The sequence below is a fragment of the Prunus avium genome, chromosome 1, assembly GCF_965620075.1.
Source record: "Prunus avium chromosome 1, drPruAviu1.hap1.1, whole genome shotgun sequence".
NCBI lineage: Eukaryota > Viridiplantae > Streptophyta > Magnoliopsida > Rosales > Rosaceae > Prunus > Prunus avium.
Window position 1 is genome coordinate 36,721,075 of NC_142284.1, and position 22,186 is coordinate 36,743,260.

Here is a 22,186-nt window from a genome sequence, read left to right on the forward strand (position 1 = left end):
TACCTCTTACTTTATTTTTGGTGAAAATCATATGCTTTATGTATGTGTTATAATTTTCATTCAGATTGCAGAGGGGGAGAGAGGGAGCAAAGGAAAAAATAGAAGGAGAAGGAGAGGACAGGGAGGAGAGCGGGAGAGTAGAGGGGGAGAGAGAAGGCAGAGGGTGGAGAGTGAGGGCAGAGGGGGAGAGAGATGGAGTAGGGGAAGGGGGATGAAAAGTTGTAGAAAAAAATATATGGAATTTTCATTAAAAAAGATTATTTATGTATTTATTTTCATCCACATGTCACAATGTGATTGGATATGTGGGCTTTACTTATCTTCCACGTCACACTTAACAGAATTTCTAACGGTAGGGACTATTTATGATTTTAAAAAAACCATAACGTTAAGGACTATTAATGTCACAAAAAAACCTCAAGGGCCATTCATGACAATTTTGTAAACATTAAGGACCATCTGTGATAAAAAGTCTATGAAATATATACAAACTGCACATGGTAAAAATTCATGAACAGTAAAAGTTGAGATTATACAAAATAATCACATTTTAAAATTGATAAAATAAATTTTCTCACCATAGTTTAAAGGGTGATTTTATTGGCACCTTATTATTTGCTATTTGCACCCAAGGTATTAAATGCCGATATTATCGGTTTTTTGGGGGGCCAATATTTTCGCAGCTAGCCATGGTGTTATTGTCAATATATCGATATTTTTATCGATATTGTGGGAGCAAATTTCCTCCCACGGGAATATTCGGTTGAAAGATTCCTTCGTCTTCTCCGCCCCTCTTTCTCCCTGCAAAACGAATAGCAATAAGAGGACCACACCCGGGGGGTGTTGGCCAAAGGCCCTCTGATGCCTAAATTAGTTCAAGAGTTTTGTAAAGAAAACACTAGCTAACTAGGGTACGGAGTTATATGTGTTTTTGGGATGAATCGAGCAGCCGGAGCCTTATGTAAAAGAGGGAGAGAAAGGAGGTGGCTAGGGTTTCTGAGAGATAATTTCTGCAGAGTTTCAATAGGAGTTTAGATGTACCTCAACCCCTGTGTGTGGCCATCCTTTTATAGAGGTCTCGGGGGCTAGGGTTTCATATGAATAATTCCGTAGATGGAAGGGAATTATTCCTCCCCAATTTGGCGAGATTTGACTAATTAGGGATTTGATTTATTTGATTTAAATCAAATCCCTAATCAGGGTAGCAATCAAATCAATACCTAATTTAATTAGGTAACTCCTCCATTAATTGAGAATATTCGTAGGAATCAAATCAATCCTCAACCTAATTAGGTAACATTCTATTTAATTGGGTAATCCCCAATTAAATTGAATAATTCCCAATTAGGTCAAATAATCCCCAAATGGAAGGAATTATTTGACCTAGGGTTACGAATTAATTCGGTTCCCACAAATGCCCCCCAGCTTCTGTATGGAGCGTGGTGGCATGTAGGAGATGTAAATCATCTGTTGGGCTGTCCAGCTGTAACTGGGCTTCCTTCTTGGATTTGGGCTCCTGAGTGGAGGAAGTATATGACTTGCACTTGGAGTTCGGTTCCCAGTAGGAATGGGCTTGCGATTCTTTCTTGACCTAGGATGCCGAACATGTGTAAATGCAGGGCTTCTCTTCACTCTTCTTCACATCGCAAACTTAACTTCTCTACTTTCTAGCTTGAGAGAGATCTTGGAGAATTTGTACTGCTTGTCGAAGAGAGGAGTCGTCGTGCATCCCAAGGTAAGTCGAGCACGTGTATTTCTTTTTCTTCTTTATTGCTTCGAGGATCAGCTAGGGGAAGCCCGACTAGATGTCGTCGTGACAGGTGACGCTGGCAGTGGGCAGCAGCTGTGGTGGAGCAGGTGCGCATGTGGACCAGCCACTGCCTATGCGTTGCGGGCGTCATCAATTGGGCAAGTATTGGGAGAAATTCGGTGATCTGCCCCCTGCCAAATGGTCCAGACTCTGATGATCTGCCAACTGGGCAGGAGAAGTGTTCTGCTGAATCTCCCCCAAAGAGAAAGGCTGCTGCCAAGTCTTCAAGAGATGAAGCTACTCATTCGCAGGCAGAGAATGTGTCTCCATTGAGGAAGAAGCCAAGGTTCCCTTATGCTGAGAAGACTCCAATGGGGTCTGCTCCGTCATCATCTGCTAGGGCCAAACATCTCATGGACGCATATAGTACAAAGGTTGGTGGCATGTGCGGTGTTCGGGGTGTTTTGCCCGAGCCTCCTGCTGATAAGCTTGAAAACCATGATCTGCTTCACGAAGCAGCTTGTGCCCAATCTAGTTCTGCCGAGCGTCAAATAGATGCAGACATTCCTCCTCGAAGTTCGAGTCGTCTGCATCTGTCAAAAGATGGAGATCGGAGCTGGAGGTCTGTTCATGATCTAGCTGTTGAGTCATAGGTAGTCAAGTGTGGAGTTGATTCAGTATCATTGACTTTTTTGGAGGTGAGGTTGGCGGTGGCTAAGAAGATGAGAGAGTCATCTGCCTAGGCGAAGGGTTCTTCTTCAGCGTCGGTGGTTGATCCCAAGGCGAACAAGTCTAGCCCTATAGGGGATGCATGCATGTCTGATCTGCTCAAGACGAACTTCCTATCAAACTCGGCCTCCTGTGTTGAGTTGGTCGATCACATCCGTCAGGCTGGCGATCTTGGCACATTCTTGAGTCTTTCCTTGGAAAAACAAAATGAAGCAACATTTCATCTGCTTCAAAAAGGAGTAGTTCTTGTTGCTGAAACTATCCGAAACTCGTCTATTGTTGCCCCCTCTTCTACTGCTGACTTGGTTAGTCGAAAAGATGCCTACTTCCATTTTGAGCACAAGAATGCTGACGTCTCCTTTAGTCATGACAAGCTTTTGGCTGGATTTGGCGCATATCATAAGTCTGCTGAGAAGTCCAGGTTCTAAGCTACCATGAATGCGTACAAGTTGGGCTACTTAGACTGTTCAAATGGAAATGATCCCTTCTATGCCAGTGGAGATGGAGATATCGAGATGCTCTATTCTGACTTGCTCCATGTGCAAAGTGAGCAGGTTAATGCTGTGAACATGGAAGGAGTTGAAGAGTAGGAGGCCGAAGAAGTGGTAGTTGAAGAGCAGGTGAAGCAGAGGAGGATGCAGCATATGAGGTAGTGGCAGACGTTGCGGACCAAGAAGGTGGAGTTGCTGAGAACGTGGCTGATCAGGCGGACGCCGAAGAGGCTGTAGATCACATGCTGGCATCTCAGAGTAAATGAAGACTCCTTTATTTCTTTTCACCTTGTAGTCTGCTTTCTTGTTTAGAATAATTGGTCTTGTCTGACCATCTTCTTTTTGTTGAACTTGGTAAGTGCCAGGGTCCCCCTTGAGGGACTCCGGGCATGTTCTGCATATCCTGTAGGATGTTTTCCTTTAGGAAATAGGCGAGGGCGAGGGTCCCCCTTGAGGGACTCCGGGCGTGTTCTGCGTATCCTGTAGGATGTTCTTCCCTTTAAGAAATTGGCGAGGGCCAGGGTCCCCCTTGATGTGATGACGTTGATATTACCAATCCATGGTCTGCCCAGGATGCCATTGTAGGGTGAGACTTCATTAATGACCATGAATGTTTGTGAGCTGATTACAGGTGGGGAGTGAACGTCGAGATCTATTGTGCCCACGGTAACTGTCGTTGCGCCATTGAAGCTGGTCAGCGACCTGGCTGATTTGTTGATCTTTGCTTCCAAGCCCATCTGCTGGATGACAGTCAACTGCAGGATATTGGCTGCGCTGCCTTCGTCCACATGGATTCGGTCGACCATGGCCTGAGCGATTTGAATGCTGACGACAAGGGCGTCGTTGTGTGGCATGTCGAGGCCGATCAGATCTTTCTTCTGGAAGCCGATCACTGGGTCGTCTTCCGCTGGTGGAAGGTCGGTCGAGACTTGGGAGACCACCGTGGCCTGTTTGATCTTCCTCTTCTTTTCTTTGCTGGTCAGCCCAGACTCCTCGGAGGCGGCGAGAATTGTGTTAATCCTTATGACCTTCTGAGGCGGCTCCTTGGTGGTGTCGCGATCCTCTATCCGCTGGATGGCTTGCTTCGCAATGAACTCCATGCAGTGACCTTCTCTCACGAGTTCCTCAAGGTGCGTTTTCCAAGCAAAGCAGTTGTTTGTTGTGTGCCCGTGCGTGCCGTGGAAGGCACAATATTTTCTGGTATCCCTCTTGTCTGGATCTCCTTTCAAGGGCGACGGCTTCCTTACCCAAGGTTTGTCCTTCACTTGGGCTAAGATTTGGTGTATGTGGATGGAGAATTTGGTGTAATTCTCTCCTGCCGTCGCGTCCTCTTTTGGGTGTGACCTGCGCTTGTCCTTGTTTCTATTGCTGAACCCGTCGTTTTTTTGGCATGCCCGCTTGGTTGGTTGATCTTCCTGCTTAGTAGACTTCTTTGCGGCGATTCGATCGTCATCCCAGAGCGCATAGCGTTCCGCGGACCTAGGGTTACGAATTAATTCGGTTCCCACAGATATTATCCCGATAATATCGGGGACGATAATTTCAATATTTTTATGAATGATTTGGGCAATATATCACGATATTATCGATAATATCGCGATACGAAACCCAAAAAATACATGAAAAATTTTGATTCAAAATTTGTTGGGTTTTTTTTTAATCTTTTCTTACTTACTCTACATAATATACTTACTCTACACATAGAGATGATGAAGATAGTGAAAATTTTGAACCTCATAGGAACTCTATGTGGTACTAAGTCACTCATGTATCTTACCATGCAATGTATAAAGTGTAAAATATTGTAGTAATTCATTATATATAAATGATTATGGTGTGTTTAATCTTATTTCATTAATTACTACATATTTTCTACACTTACAGTGTTTGCCAGCTCGCTATATAATCAACTTAAATCAGTTAAATCCATTATGCAATGCATTTCCTTCCAATTTTTTGTGATAAACTAATAGATAATTGACTAAATAAACATCCTGCAAAGTTTCAATAAAAATTTCCAAGTTTTTCTTACGATTTTCGTGGTTTTTATTCAATTTTTATCAATACCAATAATATCCCGGCTGATATTTCCATCGACATTTCCGTGTTTTTGGACTACCGATATTTCCGATATCATCGATATTTTAGACCTCATTCTCTTTACGGCCCACTGAATTTTAGTAAAATTTAAAATTACTTACTACACTCCATTTTTATTCCTAAATTGCCCTCATAAACCTCATTCCCTAACTTACCTGTGTAAATCTCATCTTATATCAAACCCCACCCTCATCGAAAATCCCTTCTCTTGCAGACACACCCCATCTCATATTAAACCCCACCCCATGGGCGGTCCTACAGCAAGGGCAAGGTAAGCAACCTCCTACCCCAAATTTTTTCACCAAAAAAAGAAACTTATATGTAAGCAAAGCTTTTCCTACCCAGCCCATGTGATGGTGTGAACCCATGTCTACCCAAATAATGGTGGATCCATGAATTTTTATAGAGGTAGGCTAAATAATTTTTTTTTAGAGGACACATATTATAAGCTTTTTTTTCTCTTGAAACAAAAATATAAATAAAATTTTATATATCAAACAAAGTCACATTACAAGCAAATATAACACAAAGAAGTACAAAATATAAATAAATATCAAATCAAACACATTGTCCAACTTCAAAAAAATATGTTCGATTGCAAAAAAATTTAAAGAGCTTGCCCTTCGAATCTCATCACGTTGATTGATTGGGTGTTCACAAATTGGAATGCGTTTCCAAGGATCTCGTTCTAAAGAAGCAATATCAAACTTTTTAGGTTTAACTGCTTGAGATATGAGTTCAAAAAGTACCTCAAGAATTGAAGTATAAACATTAGATGCAGAAGGTGTATCCTTGTTATCGTTACCACTTTTTTTGAAGAATAAATTAATAGTTTTTCCTCTCTTTGCCGGTCTATTATCATCATGTGACACGATATCCTAACAAGAAATACTAGACACCAAAAATCATATATGCTAATTAATAATTCAAGTTGCAAAAATAAAACATATATCAACAATCTCCAAAAAATTTCACCCAAACCCTAAATCATAAAAACTTAACAACAACAATTAAAATTGGAAATTGAATATATATATATATATATATAATAAAAAAGAGAAAAACTTAACAAGATTGAAGATAGGTTGGTACAATTTTTTAGAGGAGGAGAGCTATTTCCTCTAGGCTCTCAAGGTTCAAATTTGGTGTTTTGGGTGGCTAGAAGAAATCTTTTGATGTTTGCTTTGTGTGGGTGTAGCCCAATATCAGTACCATTAGAATAGCTCAAGTTGGTAGCACTACAAGAAAAACAGGTATTAGTGGCCACCCACTTGGTCACAGAAACTACCCTTTTTGGTCACTGAATGCAATCAGTGTCCAAATATTGGTGGTCACTGGGTGGTCACTAGAAGCTCGTCACAAATTCTACTTAGTGGCCAATATCAACTATTGGTCACTACAACAGAAAGAATTAGTGGCTATCCCTGTCTGGTCACTAATAAAAACGCTATTAGGGACCACAACTTTGGTCACTAAAGGGCTTACAATTTGGTCACCAAAACATGCAATTTGGTCACTGAAACTGAGTCACGTGCCCACATTAGTGACCTGCTTGCTTGGTCACTAATGTATTTCAAAAAATTGGTAACTAATTAGGTTTACCTCTCCATGTTCTTTATTTATTGTATTACAATATGAAATCACTATTAATTTCTTTTAAACAGTGCTGTAGATAAAATTTATAGCATCAAATAATTCATTGCGTTCAAAAGCAATCCATATATCTAACATTCTTCCAACAAATTCACAAGATGTCTCAAAAACAAAATACTAGATATTTAAGTTCAACATAAATGTCAAGTGATTCCCAAAAACAAATAACATAAGATTCATCACTAGTAGATTGTCTTCTACCCTTTATCCATCAGATCTGCATCAAACAAAGAATAATATCAGTTCTTACTTGGGATGCACTAAACTGGGAATTAAGTATATTGTGCAGTTTGCAAAATTATATTGTAGTAAGATGAGAGTTATAAGCTAACCTCATTGATGACGAAGTCGGGGATAACTGCTGCAGCAATCTTTTTACTAGTTCATCCGTCTCATTTTGCCTTGCTTGTAAACCTGCTAACTGATACTTGTGTGCAACAGAATTCTCCTTCATTTCTGTTAACTCATTTGCTAGAAGCATACATTGTTTCTCTGCATCATCAGCCCTTTTAGTTGCCTCATCTGCCCTTCTTTTAGCCTCCTCAACTGTTGCATGACTGCATTGTCCAGCTTTAAATGTTTTGGGTTTTGGACCTGCTCCTAGGCCACGTATATAACCCGACTTAGGTGGACCAACAACTTTAGAAAGAACTGAGTCATATATTTCATCATCAGACATCAATTCAACAGATTCCTCATCTGTTTGTGGCAGGTTCTTCAGCTTTTTCATCTCATCCTACATAGTACATTTACATCATGTTTATGTACAATAAAGCTCAAAGGATCTGAAAAAGCTCAAAAGCAATAAAGACTTACAAAAGCATTCTTGGCATCTTCGCCAACCCATGTTGTTTTCTTTGTGCTAAATCTGGTGAGCTGAAACAAGTCTATGCCGCTAGGTTCTTCTCCAGTTTCAGAATTTCTCTATTTCATGTAGTCATAGACCACCATCATGTTATTTAGAAGTTCCATAAATTATAACTAAAAAATTTCAATGTAAGAAGATTGGAAGGGTCAAATGAAGCTTACATTTTCATATCTAATACGACTAAAGGCCTTTGTCCCAGCACAATGTGTGATCTTCAATTTCTTTCTATTTTCCTTATTTTTTGCACTACTTTTCTGCAAAAATAAGTATTAAAAGTAATGAGGAGCATTAGATGTATAACTAAACTAAAAGTAATGAACACCAATAGGAGGAACTAGATACCTTCCACTCATCTTTTTGCCATAATTGAACTAGATAGTTCCAATCATCCTCTCCCACTGTTTGAGGTCGATTTTCAAGTGCCTCCTCGGATCCATATGCTAGAAATTTCTGATGCAAATTGTAACGCCAAGTGTAGTATCTTCTCTTCATGTGATCCTCAATAACCATATTCACATGAGGTTCATTGCTCAAATTGAATTTCTCCTAAAATTTTAAAGTTAACCATAAAAAAAAATTAAACATGATTTAGGAGCCAAATACCTCACAGAAAACATAAGCAATGGACAAACAAACAAACAAACAAAGTTATTATGACACCCACCAGCAAGTTTAAACAGGCAAGTTAGCTTAAAAAATAGAGAATGTATAAATAGCAATTGCATACTTGTAGTGTTGATGTCCTCTTCCAAAGTAGGAAAGTGAGCTACTTGAGAAGACTCCGATAGTTCAGTATCCCGTGGAATCACTAACTTATCACGGTGGGAGGAAGATGACCCATACTGACTTGAAGTTGATGGCCTGGGACGTTTGCATAGAGGTGTAGGTGAAGATGGAGGCGTTGATCGACATGTATTTTGGTTAGGATTGATGTTTGCAAGTCGGGGAGACTTTTGCAATTGATGCAATACCTTCGTAGCTCGTCCTCTACCAGCCATAGCAATTTAAAACCTGTATAAAAAAAAATTAGAAACTGAAATATAAAAAGAAACTAAAATAAAACTGAAACTGAAATAGAAACTTAAACATAAACATAAATAGAACCATAGCAATCTAAAACCTGTATAAAAAAAAACTTAGAAACTGAAATATAAAAAGAAATGGAAACTGAAACAGAAACTGAAATAGAGACTTAAACATAAATATAAACAGAACCAATATCATTATCATTAGAATTGTTTTCATTTCAAAAAACCTACATAACAATATCATTATCACTATCACTAGCATAGCTTAAATCTTCCTCAATGTCCTCATTGCTATGTGCACCATCTTCTGCATCGCTTTCAACATGTTCAACAGGAATCATGTCCATGTCATCTCTATGTAACAACACCTCATCATCATTAACTTCCACAAAACTGACAAACTCATGCGACTCTTGCTGATATGGATCCTCGCCCTCTTCTACAACATAATTCACTTCCTTCTCTTCTACAAAATCATAATTCCCTCGAGGTTGTGACCTCTCTACAACTCGCCAACTATTACCAAGCTTTGTATCCTTTAAATAGAATACTTGTTGTACTTGGCATGCGAGAACAAATGGATTGTTCTCATACCAAGTCTTAGTGATATTAACACTTTGGAATTTGTATTCATCTATACGTATTCCCTTTTTCTCATTGAGGTCAAACCAATCACACTTGAAAATGATAACCTCGTTGCTCCCAAGGTAAGATAAGGCAATGATCTCTCTCAAAACACCATAGAAGTCAACACTCTTGCCTTGATGTTCTCCTTTAACAACCACTCCACAATTTTGAGTTCTATGATTCATCTCTCAATCTTGAGTGTGAAACCTAACCCCATTCATGACACAACTGCTGTATAGAGCTTCTAATTTTTTTTAAAAACAATACAGGTCATGCTTACCAGAGAAGCAGAGCATGTTTTGAATGCTCTGTATCTCTGGTTTTTTATTTTGGATCATTAATTGGTAAGACATCAAAGTGAAGGCTAATAAAAGCCAACTACATGCTACCAAATGCATCTCTTTTTTCACCCCTCTAAGACAAGGCACTACTAACGGTAATGTATAATATTCCAAGACCCAAAATCCTTCTTTGATACTTAATCTCAGAATCCTCAGAAACAAACATGAACACACCAAGAAGAAACTAACAGAACCCACTTTGACTCATATCTCCATTTTGATTGATGCCAAAAGAATGTTTCAGTGAACTAGATCTAATTCCCTACATAAACTATGAAAACATTACTGAATTTCTGAAAGCATACAAGAGTAATGCAATAATATTTTCATCAAGTAAACCCAAAACAAAATCATAGTTAGGAAAATTGATATCACAGTGGAACTCAAAATCACAGTGAATAGAGAATTAGGGAATAGAGAATAGAGAATCATAATCAGAGTCACAATCGTACTCAAATCAAACTCAAATGAATTCAAAACTTACATTGAAACCAAAGAGAAATAGAAAGCTCACTTGATATTGGGAGAAAACCTGGAAATCGAAACCACGGAGATGAAAAGGACGACGAAGAGACGCTCGCTCGATGAAGAAGATGGTCTCGCTCGCTCTGGTCTCTCGATCTTGTCTCGCTCGCTCTGAGCTCACGCTGGTCTCCTTCGGATTTCACTCGTCTCGCTCTGAGCCAGCCAGCGCGTTTTGAAAAATATAAATAAAGAAGTTTAAAAAAAGTTAATCGGTCTGATGTATTAAATGAGAGAAGTAAGGCTGCCTTGGCATATGTGTTCGTCACTAACTATATAATTTCAGTTGTTTTCAGTGACTAATTTAAATAATGGTCAGAAAATTTGGTCATTGAAAATTAAAAAATAGGGGTAAATTATTTTAGTGACCACGTAGTATTATTAGTCATTAAATTCACTGTATTTGTGACCATTATTCATGTGGTCACAAGGAAATTGGTCACTACTGACCTTTTTTCTTGTAGTGTAGAGCCTTAGCATGAGTTTTGCTTCTAATCAAATTTGTATAGGTTTGGATTGATATTTATTATTTCCTATATGCTTCAGGCGTGGGCTTATTTTAAATAGAGGACTGAGCTATTATTTACTTTACTTAGATTGGGCTATTGTTTGTTTATTATATTTATTTGATGCAATGGGCTAATATTTATTGGAGTATGAATAAACTTATAAAATTTAAACCATATTTAATATTTAGAAATCTTTCCTTAGGCTGGAGCCCACCTCAACCTAGGCATAAATCCGCCCTTATACCCAAACACATAAAAAAAAAAAAAAAACCTTAAAAGCAACACACACATGCGTTATGGCCAACTCAAACTTTAAAAAAAAAGTGAAGCAATATAAGCAGCCAATTCCCTTTCGGTTGTGCAATAGTCGATAGTCCAACGTCCTTTTCCTTGGCAGTTTCTTCTTGACAAAAACTTCTCTCTTGGCAGCTGTATCTTCTCATATCTAAGGCAACAAGTATTCTTCTTATTCTCTTCTCTTTAATTATCTTCTTCTACTTTGTTTTTCCTAAAATAAATGTACACATCTTAATTTTAATTTTAATTTGAAATTAAGTATTCTAGGGTTTAATTATGAATAAATTATCATTTGGGGTAAATTTTTAGATTTAAATAGTTTAGTTTTGTGTTGCATTGCATTGCATTTATTTATTTATTTAAGTTTATTTTTGTTAAGCTTTTATTTATGTATAAATATGCATATTTGAGGATAAGGCTCATTACATTCCCCCTGATTAGGTGTATCCTTTTATTTTTATGAATGAAATTCACTTGTACCGTCGAGTTTTTAAGATAAGTTTTGCCTACTTAACTTTTGAATCCTAGATCCACCACTGCCCCACCCCATCAAAAATTCCCTCCTCTTGCAGACACACCCTATCGCACACCCCATCCGATTTGCAACAGACTCCATCGCAAACCCCAACCTCAATTGCACACCCCATCCCATGTTAAGAGGTGCAAAGATCATTAACTTTGACATTCGATCAATCTGGCAATGCTATGAACCACATTTTCCTTTGTCGACATCAGTAATTGTGGAAATTCTTTACAGCCTTACTTTTCACGAGATCAATATTTTTTCCATACCAAAAACAAAACACGTTTTCCTTTATTTTCAACCCAAAAAAAAAAAAAAAAAAAAAAGGGTCCTACATTATGATGGAATGACCTAAAATATGATGTTTATCAATCAAAATGTGTTACCTTGTTAGATGGTTAATCTTGGTGACATGTAACAATAAATGTCGTATACAACCAAAAAGAGAAGAAAATGACAAGAAGTCATGAATCGGGGAGAAATTTTATATGGTGGCATATGTTTGCAACTTTCTTTATTTTTATAACATAATATCTATGTATTTGTTGTTATTTTATGTCATTTTGAAAATAACTCGTATGGTAAAAAGATGATTTCTCCAACCAAGTTTATAACCGATATTTGATAATATAGTTATTTGTTGATGAGATCATAAATATCATTCCTTCGAACTTCTTTGATATCATCACCTTTTTTAGAGACAAAAAGGAAAAAAAAAAAAAAAAAAAAAAAGCCCCCCTCCCTCATAATCCTATTGGTAAGGTTTTTGATTATATTTTACAATGAATTGGAAGTAATATAAATAGTTAAGGCATCATAATGATCGAGAAGCGCTCTCAGAACCGGTCGGTCATATAACGTTTCAAAACCTCCTCTTTTTTTTTTTAATCTCAAACACGTGCACATATCCACCGTTATATTCATAAATAAATAAAAAGGGTTGCATATAATAAAATCCCTTATCACATGTTGTAACAATTCATTTGAATTCTCGACTTTCAAATTGCATATAATAAAATCCCTTATCCACATGTGCTAACATTTTCTTGCTATTGGAGACCTTTCCCGTCCTAGTTGCAAATACATTGCAATTCTCCATGTATAAATATTTGTATGCATCATCTGTCGTTATAAATTCTTTGCTCATACTACATGTAGTCCTTGAATCGACACCAACATATATTGTTCCATATTTGTTATTAGAGATATAAGCGATGTTTGTTGTGTCCCATCCTGCTTCCTGATAAAAATCTGAAAATTATTGAGTAAAAAAGAAAAAGAGAAAAAGGAATGAGAATATGCCTCAGTCAATTATATATATATATATATATATATATATATATATATATATATATATATATATTTAGATTCAACTCAATCAACTGTATATATACATATATTATTTGCGGTTTTATATTTGTTCTTTTCAATAACTGAAGCTTCATTGAAAAGCCAGAAAGACGGCAAACAGATACATCAATTAGAACAACAACCTAAGGAGAGTACAGATGAATCAACATAAACATAAAACAAATTAATAAACTTATAGGAATAAGAAACATAAAACAGATGACTAAACTAAAGGAGAGTACAAATTTGGGGTTCATTGTCGACTAACATTCTACTATTAAAAAAGAAAGTAAACCATAAAAGAAAAAGAAATCAGCCAGGCAAATAAAGTACACCGTTAAGAATCAAAACATTACATTGCAAATGCCTCAATATCTTTTCTTCTATCAAAATCACATTTGGCAAAAGTTCATTGCTAACTCTTGTGCAACTTTTCTATTGTGTAATCTATTCAAAAGCATCATCGCTTTCACTTGGGTAACCTTTCATTATAGTTCCTATGTGATAGAAACCACGAGCCCTCCCTTCGAAGTAGATTTGTGGTAATAGTTGATCGGTTCATAATTGTATATTATTTCTTACCCTTCTAGCTTATGATTTGGTTATGTTTTTGAGTTAAACTTGTGCTTTTAATCCTTTTTGTGTTTATCTTTCAGTTAATTGAGCTTTAGGTAACAATGATGGCTTTGGAGAACATAATTCATGCAATTCAAGCATGTTAAGGCCTAATTTGGATGAATTGATGAAGAGCTTAAAGACAAATTCATTATGGCTACAGCCCCCTGCCAGTCCAGTTCCGTAGGTCATATTGCAAGCTTTGTTTCAGCAACCTACATAGCTCGGATGAGGCCACATTCTTCATGAACGTTGCTCCAATTGGTGTGTACTATAACATATCCAAAATTCAGCCCCATTGGATAAATCTGGAGTCCGTTACCTAGCAAACACAGAACCATGCTCAGGATGGATCTTATCAGCGCGGAAAATGAGTTAGCAATTTGTTTCGGCCTTAACTTCTTCCTCCGACCTTGGATTGGCCCAAATAACATATGGCTGGAAAGAAGACATTCTGAACTTCAATTTAGAGTGCTTAAAGTCCTAATTTGATTAAGAGAAGCCCAAGTTGTAAGCCCTTGAAGTTGCTGGTCATGCTGACCTCAGCATGTGCTGGTTGGATGCTTGGTCATGGTGAGCTAGGTATGAGCTATCATTTCTGGTTGGAAGCTTGGTCATGGTGACATGAAGATGAGCTAGGGCTGCTGGTGGGATTTAGTGGTGAAGTGCATCAACCAATTCAAGATTTTCTAATACAAGTGCATCACCCATTTCAGATTTTATAATTCAAGTGTTGTATGCATTAGTCTTATTGAATTCTGATTTTCACTTCCCCTAGGCCTATAAATAGGGAAGTTCTCTAAGCTTGTAATAACACCCCAAGGGGGGGGAGCTCTCAAACATTTCTCTAGAGCTCCCTTCCCTTCTCTCCCTCAAATTCTCTTAGTTTCCCTTTGTAGTTCTCAATTGTTGTAATAAGATCATTCTATTAAATTTTCTTTGTACTAAATATCAAACACTTTTCCTTTCTCTTCTTCTAATTCTCTAAAGCTTTCAAACACATGTCCTTCCAAAATCCTCAAAGTTCTCAAACATCTCTCTACTTCCCTTCTCTTCCAAAAGTCTCCATGTCTCAAACACTTCACAAACACATTTCTCTTCCTTCCCTAAGTTCTCAAATTCTCCAAGTTCACAAACATCCTCCAAGTTCTCAACCACTCTCTTCCAAATTCTCAAAGTTCCTAAACACTCTCTTCCAAAATCCACAAAGCTCTCAAAACACCTCTCTACTTTCTTCTCCAAATCCTCCAAGTTCTCAAACACTCTCTTCCAAATTCCCCATGTCTTAAACACATTCCCTTCCAAAATCCTCAAAGCTCTCAAACACATGTTCTTCCAAAATTCTCTAAAGTTCCCAAACACTTTCTTCTCCCTCCTCAAAGTTCTCAAACACTTCCTTTCTTCCTCAAAGTTCTCTTAGTTTCCTTAATGTTTTCTTAGTTTTAATTTATTTTTCTTTGTTATGTAAATTCTTTTCTTAAGTTTTCAAGTTGAATTAGTTTCCAAGTTTCAATTATGGTTTTTGTTCTTATTCATTATGCTTATAAGTTAATATGCTAGTTTGAATGATTGATCACCATTTAGGCTTGCATGTTAGCTATCTTGGTTTGAATTAAGAGTATACACCATGCTTTAATTCGAATTGAACTATGAATAGGAAGAGTATGTATGGACATTCGACAACAGGGATTAGATACATACTTGGTTGTTTAAAATGTTCTTCTATGCTTAATGGGTTCCTAATGCTTAATTTTAGGTTAGACAACAAATAATCAAATTAGGGAATTAGGAACACAAGGTTATGACCACACACCATGGCTTAATCATACTTTAGCTAGAATCAATCCATTAATCTAAATTGAACTTGGGAACTTATTTGCTTGAGTTACTTATTTCTTTCTTCCTTGTTTTATGTTCTTTGTTTTTGTTTCTATTTTGTGTAGGGAAACTAAATTGGATCATTCAATCACCAATCCCTGTGGAATCGACCTCGCACTTACATATGTTATACTACCAACGGTTCGTGCACTTGCGAGTATCACAAGTTGAGGATGCAGCTTAATCCATTTTGGTGGAGCTGTATCTACGCAACAATAGTGGCCAGTTAGAATACTTCTGTATCCTCTCCATGACTTTATTGTACTTAAGAAGATCAAAACTTCCAAATTCGACCTCATAATCCTTCAAATGTTTAACAACTAATAAGCTAAATTTACATTTGGGCTCCTCAGGGGTTCCTTTCATGAAAAGCATGACTCGATTAGAGTCAATCAGCTTTTGCAGCCGCCTTTTCAAGGCATCATCAAGGCCATTTTGCACTTGAATTTGCCACTCAACAGATCCAGTTTCTTTTACTAACTCTTGGACTGTCTCAAGGCTGGCGTGAGCAGGAGCAGCATGTTCTCTAGCCTTAACCGACCCAGCCACCCTAGCAACTTTATTGGCCAAACTAGATGGATCTGCGCCTTCAGATGTATCAACGACCTTTTCATCCTAACAAAAGAAAACGCAAACAAAAAATGACCAAGAGAAGAACAAGATACAGAATAATCGTAGAACCCAAGCCAACAACGAAATTAGTTACAAAAGTTTATCAACGAAAATTCTTTTTCCAATCATCACTCAATTCAGACTTGCAGGCATTTCCAGTTGTCCGATCCAAGTAAGCGTTATATTGCACCGGACATCTAAGTTTCTAGTTCATCTTCCGAACTGTTGATTAATGATCATAAATCCTGTGACAAAAAAACTCAACAGTCTCGGGCTTTTGAGCACATGATTCATAAACACCTCATGTTGCAGTATAACAAAGAAAACCACTATCTAAAATTCTCTCGGATCTAGTAAATCACTTTTAGGGGTGAATAGTCGTTTGAATTGATAAAGGTTTATATTATAACATAAGGCTTCTTTTAATATCTGATATTCACCATGTCATCATGCTTAGATCCGAGTCACTCAGTGATCCTATTGAACTTCTACCACCCACACTCTCACATTTTGAGTTTAGCATCATGAGCTGAGGTTGTTAATGATTAAATCTCAATAAAATACAATCATACTGCCACTATTATCATATATTTATCAGTAACAACAAACCCCAAAACTCAATTTCAAACTAAATATCCCATATTCACATAACCTAATTATTTAAATGGACAACTTTGTTGAAGGAAAACAATATATTCTAACATCCAATCCAACAATCTAAGTATGCTTACTCAAAACCAATCAGCATCAAATAACCAAGCAAACATGTATATATTATATATTCATTTTTTTTTCTCGTATGACATAATATGTATGTATTTGTTGTTATTCAATGTAATGTGCTCACAATACTAATTTTGGGTTTTATCATCTTCATTCATTCATTGTCTTTTTTTTAAAATGATTATTTTTATTGCTTTTGTTGTATTTAACAATAAATCTACAAATTCCACATAGGTGAATGTGAGTATTGTTTAAAGGTGGATAAGCACCCTACACAACTATGCTCTTATAAGTATCGAGTCCCAAAGAACGCAATTGTTGGTGAGAGTTGTGTGGTTGCATGTCGTATATGTGGCTGCCTCTTTAGAGACTCACATTGTGCTGGTTGTGGCCTAAGCATAGGACGTGCAATTCTCAAGTATTGTAGAATCTGTGGGAAGCAAGGTGAACACTGGCATTCTGAGTGTCCAGAACGCGAGGAGAAACATAAGGATTCTGGTTTTACTTACGACCCTTATACTGGTTCTTTTTCTGTCAAGATTCGCACTTTGAAACATTAGAGAATGAAGAGTTAATTGTACTCTAGAGTTAAAGAAAAAGAAAAAGGATTGCTCTTTTATTTCGTTTGTCATAAGTTCCATGCATCCTATTATTTTGATGTCTACATTATATATAGTTTTTATAGCAAATTTATGAATTGCAATTTGTATCACATGGTCTATTATATTCTTATGCTTGAAGATGTGAGAATCCATCTATTTAGAAAATGTCTGAAGTAAAAGGAGGTTTTTATCAAAACATTTTGTTCTCTTATGAGGTTAGTGTACTGTATTTTAATTTAAAGACTTGCTAAACAACTAGGCATGAATGACCATTGTTATGTGCATCATCATATGGTTTAAATTTAGGTTTATTTACACAAATGCACCCTGAAACTACGGTCAAAACTCACATTGCCTCCCAAAATTTAAAGGGCCCATTTACCCAGCTTGACTGTGGTTTGGTGACCCACTTTGCCCCTTACCGTCAACTCCATCCAGAACTCTGTTAAAATTGATGATGTGGCAGGGTTATTTTTGTAGTTTCATACACATAGATCACTATCCACCAATTGAGGGGTGACGTGGAAATTGTGGGTATTTCCCACCCTAGTGGCAAATACATTGCAACTCTCCATATGTAAACATTTGTCTGAATCATCATTCTTTATAAATGTTTTTCTTGTACTAGATGTAGTCCTCGGATCAACACCAAAATATATTGTTCCACAACCTTCATTAGAGATATAAGCGATGTTGTTGTGCCTCATCCCTCGTCCTGGTAAAAATTTAAAAGTTATTAGGTAAAAAAAGATTAAAAAAAGAGGATAAGAATACGCATCAATCATGTATATATAGCTTTTCAAAACTTCTTTGTTTTAATACCTCAAACACGCGCACATATTCACCACTACCTTCATAAAAAAATGTTGAATATAATAAAGCACTTGTCAAATGTTGTTACAATTCATTTGAATTATGGACTTTCAAATGGCAACCATCCAAGTATTGCCCAGCATGTGAACCACCGCTTTCACTCACAATCTTGTGCAACGATTGTATTTGGATTTTACCTCCACTCTAGAATACGTAACTTTACATATATAAGGAATTTTATTTATACCCTTCCATCTAACCTTCTATCCAGACATAATAGTAGACGCCATGAATTTCAGTTCTATTTTATCGTTATCTTTTAATAAACTTATAGGCTTTTTCTGAAGTTTTACAGATGCCATTAACTATTTTCTCACGATAACTAATGTGTCGCTCCACATGTGCTAACATTTTTTTTACAATTGTGGGTATTTTCCGCCCTAGTGGCAAATACACTGCAACTCTCCATATGTAAATATTTATCTTAATCATCATTCTTTATAAATCCTTTTCTCGTACTAGATGTAGTCCTCGAATCGACACTAACATATATTGTTCCACAACTATCATTAGAGATATAAGCGATGTTTGTTGTGCCCCTTCCCTCGTCCTGGTAAAAATTTGAAATTTATTAGGTTAAAAAAGATAAGAAAAAAAAAATGAGAATATACCTCAGCCAAGTATATATAATTTTTCAAAACCTCATTGTTTTAATGCCTCAAACATTGATATTCTTGCAGTTATTTAAATGAGTGCTATATGTCCTGTAAATTTCCCACCAACTCCTCTGTTATCTTACCACACAAAATAAGAGTCTCACCAATTTCTTCAATTTGAACTGACGGTAGAGATCCAACTTCAGGAGGCACAACACGTTGACTATTTTTTCTTTTCAACTTCTCATATAGCTCATCAATTGGGTTCTTAAAATGTACGAGTCATATAATGTATGTTGGTCCTTGATTTATGACAACATTCTTAATATATTCTCCTTCAAACTGTCTTTGGAATCCTTCATACACTTTCACATTAATGTCATGTGCATACATATAATCAAGCTTGTCAAAGAGAAAGAACAATGGTTTGGAAAGATAACTAGCAAAGGCATCATAATGAGCGAGAGGCGCTCTCATAACAGGTCGGTCATATGGCTTTTCAAAACTTCCTTGTTTTAATACTTCAAACACACGCACATATCCACCGCTACATTCATAAAAAAAAGGTTGCATATAATAAAGCCCTTGTCACATGTTGTAACAATTCATTTGAATTATGGACTTTCAAATTGCAACCATCCAAGTACTACCCAGTATGTGAACCACCACTTCCACTCACAAATTTTGTGCAATGATTGGATTTGGATTTTACCTCCACTCTAGAATGCCTAACTTTACATACATACGGAACTTTATCTATATCCTTCCATCCAACCTTCCATCCAGACAAAATATTATATGCCTTGAATTTCAAATTTTTTTTTTTCACCCATCTTTTAATAAAATTATAGGATTTTTCTGAAGCTTTACGGATGTCATTAACTATTTCCCCACGATAACTAACGTGTCGCTCCATATGTGCAAACATTTTTTTTCAATTGTGGGTATTCCTGGCAAATACATTGCAACTCTCCATATGTAAATATTTGTCTGAATCATCATTCTTTATAAATCATTTTCTCGTACTAGATGTAGTCCTCGAATCAACACCAACATATATTGTTCTGCAACAATCATTAGATATATAAGTGATGTTTGCTATGCCCCATCTTTTGGCCTAGTAAAATTTTAAAATTTATTAAGTAAAAAAAGATAAGAAAAAAAGGATAAGAATATGCATTAGCAAGGAATATATAACTTTTCAAAACCTCCTTATTTTAATACCTCGAAAAAGCGCACATATACATCGCTACATTCATAAAAAAAGAGTTGCGTATAATAAAGCCCTTGTCATATGTTGTAACAATTCATTTGAATTATGGATTTTCAAATGGCAACCATCCAAGTATTGCCCAGCATGTGAACCACTGCTTATACTCACAAATCTTGTGCAACAATTGGATTTGGATTTTACCTCCACTCCATAATGCCTAACTTTACATATATAAGGAACTTTATCCATACCCTTCCATCCAGACATAATAGTAGACGCCTTGAATTTCAGGTCTCTTTTATTTTTCCGCCATTTTTTAATAAACTTATAAGCTTTTTCTGAAGCTTTACGGATGCTATTAACTATTTCCCCACGATAACTAACGTGTCGCTCCACATATGCTAACATTTTTTTTGCAATTATGGGTATTTCCCGCCCTAGTGGCAAATATATTGCAACTCTCCATATGTAAATATTTGTCTAAATCATCATTCTTTATAAATCCTTTACTCGTACTAGATGTAGTCCTCGAATCGATACAAACATATATTGTTGCACAACCGTCATTAGAGATATAAGCGATGTTTGTTGTGCCTCATCCCTCGTCCTAGTAAAAATTTGAAATTTATTAGGTAAAATAGAAAGAAAAAAAAAGATGAGAATATGCCTCAGCCAGGTATATATAGCTTTTCAAAACCTCATTGTTTTAATACCTTAAACACGCCCACATATTCACCATTACATTCATAAAAAAATGTTGCATGTAATAAAGCCCTTATGACATGTTGTACCAATTCATTTGAATTATGGACTTTCAAATGGCAACCATCCAAGTATTGTCCAGCATGTGAACCACCGCTTCCACTCACAAATCCTATGCAACGATTAGATTTGGATTTTAACTCCACTCCAAAGCGCCTAACTTTACATACATAAGGAACTTTATCTATACCTTTCCATCCAAACATAATAGGAGACGCTTTGAATTTTAGTTCTCTATTTTTGCCCCATCTTTTAATAAACTTATAGGGTTTTTTTTTTTTTTTGTTGGCAATTGTGTGTATTTCCTGCCATAATGGCAAATACATTGTAACTCTCCATATGTAAATATTTGTCTGAATCTATCATTCTTTATAAATCTTTTTCTCGTATTAGATGTAGTCCTCGAATCGACATCAACATATATTGTTCCACAACCGTCATTAGATATATAAGCGATGTTTGTTGTGCCTCATCCCACGTCATGGTAAAAATTTGAAATTTATTAGGTAAAAAAAGAAAAAAAAAAGATGAGAATATGCCTTAGCCAAGTATATATTGTTTTTTCAAAGTATATATTGTTTTTCAAAACCTCTTTATTTTAATACCACAAACACATGCACATATCCACCGCTACATTCATAAAAAAGGATTGCATATAATAAAACCCTTGTCACATGTTGTAACAATTCATTTGAATTATGGACTTTCAAATTGCAACCATCAAAGTATTGCAAACATGTGAACCACCACTTTCACTCACAAATCTTGTGCAACGATTGGATTTGGATTTTACCTCCACTCCAAAATACCTAAGTTTACATACATAAGAAACTTTTTCTATGCCCTTTCATCCAGATATAATAGTAGACGCCTTGAATTTCAATTCACTTTTTTTTTCGCCATCTTTTAATAATCGTATAGGCTTTTTCTGAAGCTTCATGGATGCCATTAACTATTTCCCCACGATAACTAACGTGTCGCTCCACATGTGCAAACTTTTTTTTTTCTTTTGCAATTGTGGGTATTTCCTAGCAAATACTTTGCAACTCTCCATATGTAAATATTTGTTTGAATCATCATTCTTTATAAATCATTTTTTTCGTACTAAATGTAGTCCTCAAATCAACACCAGCATATATTGTTCCGCAACCGTCATTAAAGATACAAGCGATGTTTGTTGTGCCCCATCCTTCGTCCTGGTAAAAATTTGAAATTTATTAGGTAAAAAAAGATTTTAAAAAAAAGATAAGAATATGTCTCAGCCAAGTATATATAACTTTTCAAAATCTCATTGTTTTAATAACTTGAACACACACACATATCCAACGCTACATTCATAAAAAAGGGTTGCATATAATAAAGCCTTTGTCACATGTTGTAACAATTCATTTAAATTATGGACTTTCAAATGGAAACCATCCAAGTATTGCCCAGCATGTGAACCACCGTTTCCACTCACAAATCTTGTGCAACGATTGGATTTGAATTTTACCTCCACTTCAGAACGCCTAACTTTACATACAT

At 36.3% G+C, this 22,186-nt stretch overlaps 2 protein-coding genes across 2 annotated transcripts; both read right to left on the minus strand.

The window, feature by feature from the left end:
• Nucleotides 1-2,489: 2,489 nt before the first annotated feature.
• Nucleotides 2,490-6,680, minus strand: LOC148297754 (uncharacterized). The gene is made up of 3 exons (XM_088248127.1): nucleotides 6,673-6,680; nucleotides 3,600-4,449; nucleotides 2,490-2,609 (listed from the first exon to the last, which is right to left on the minus strand). The coding sequence occupies exons 1-3, from the start codon at nucleotides 6,678-6,680 to the stop codon at nucleotides 2,490-2,492; spliced, it is 978 nt and encodes a 325-aa protein (XP_088104253.1).
• A 59-nt stretch (nucleotides 6,681-6,739) lies between these two features.
• Nucleotides 6,740-8,131, minus strand: LOC110757272 (uncharacterized). The gene is made up of 5 exons (XM_088247532.1): nucleotides 7,934-8,131; nucleotides 7,753-7,845; nucleotides 7,540-7,647; nucleotides 7,056-7,459; nucleotides 6,740-6,940 (listed from the first exon to the last, which is right to left on the minus strand). The coding sequence occupies exons 1-5, from the start codon at nucleotides 8,099-8,101 to the stop codon at nucleotides 6,928-6,930; spliced, it is 786 nt and encodes a 261-aa protein (XP_088103658.1). The 5' UTR covers nucleotides 8,102-8,131; the 3' UTR covers nucleotides 6,740-6,927.
• Between the last annotated feature and the right edge of the window lie 14,055 nt (nucleotides 8,132-22,186).

Bases quoted from the DNA above. Each gene is read 5' to 3' on its own strand.
- LOC148297754 (XM_088248127.1), bottom strand. The intron at 2,610-3,599 runs GTAATCAGCTCA...AACTCAACACAG, and splicing joins TCGACGTTCACTCCCCACCT to GAGGCCGAGTTTGATAGGAA.
- LOC110757272 (XM_088247532.1), bottom strand. From the start codon at position 8,101: ATGGTTATTGAGGATCACATGAAGAGAAGATACTACACTTGGCGTTAC. The intron at 7,846-7,933 runs GTATCTAGTTCC...TTATTTTTGCAG, and splicing joins GGCAAAAAGATGAGTGGAAG to AAAAGTAGTGCAAAAAATAA. The intron at 7,648-7,752 runs GTAAGCTTCATT...TACATGAAATAG, and splicing joins GTCGTATTAGATATGAAAAT to AGAAATTCTGAAACTGGAGA.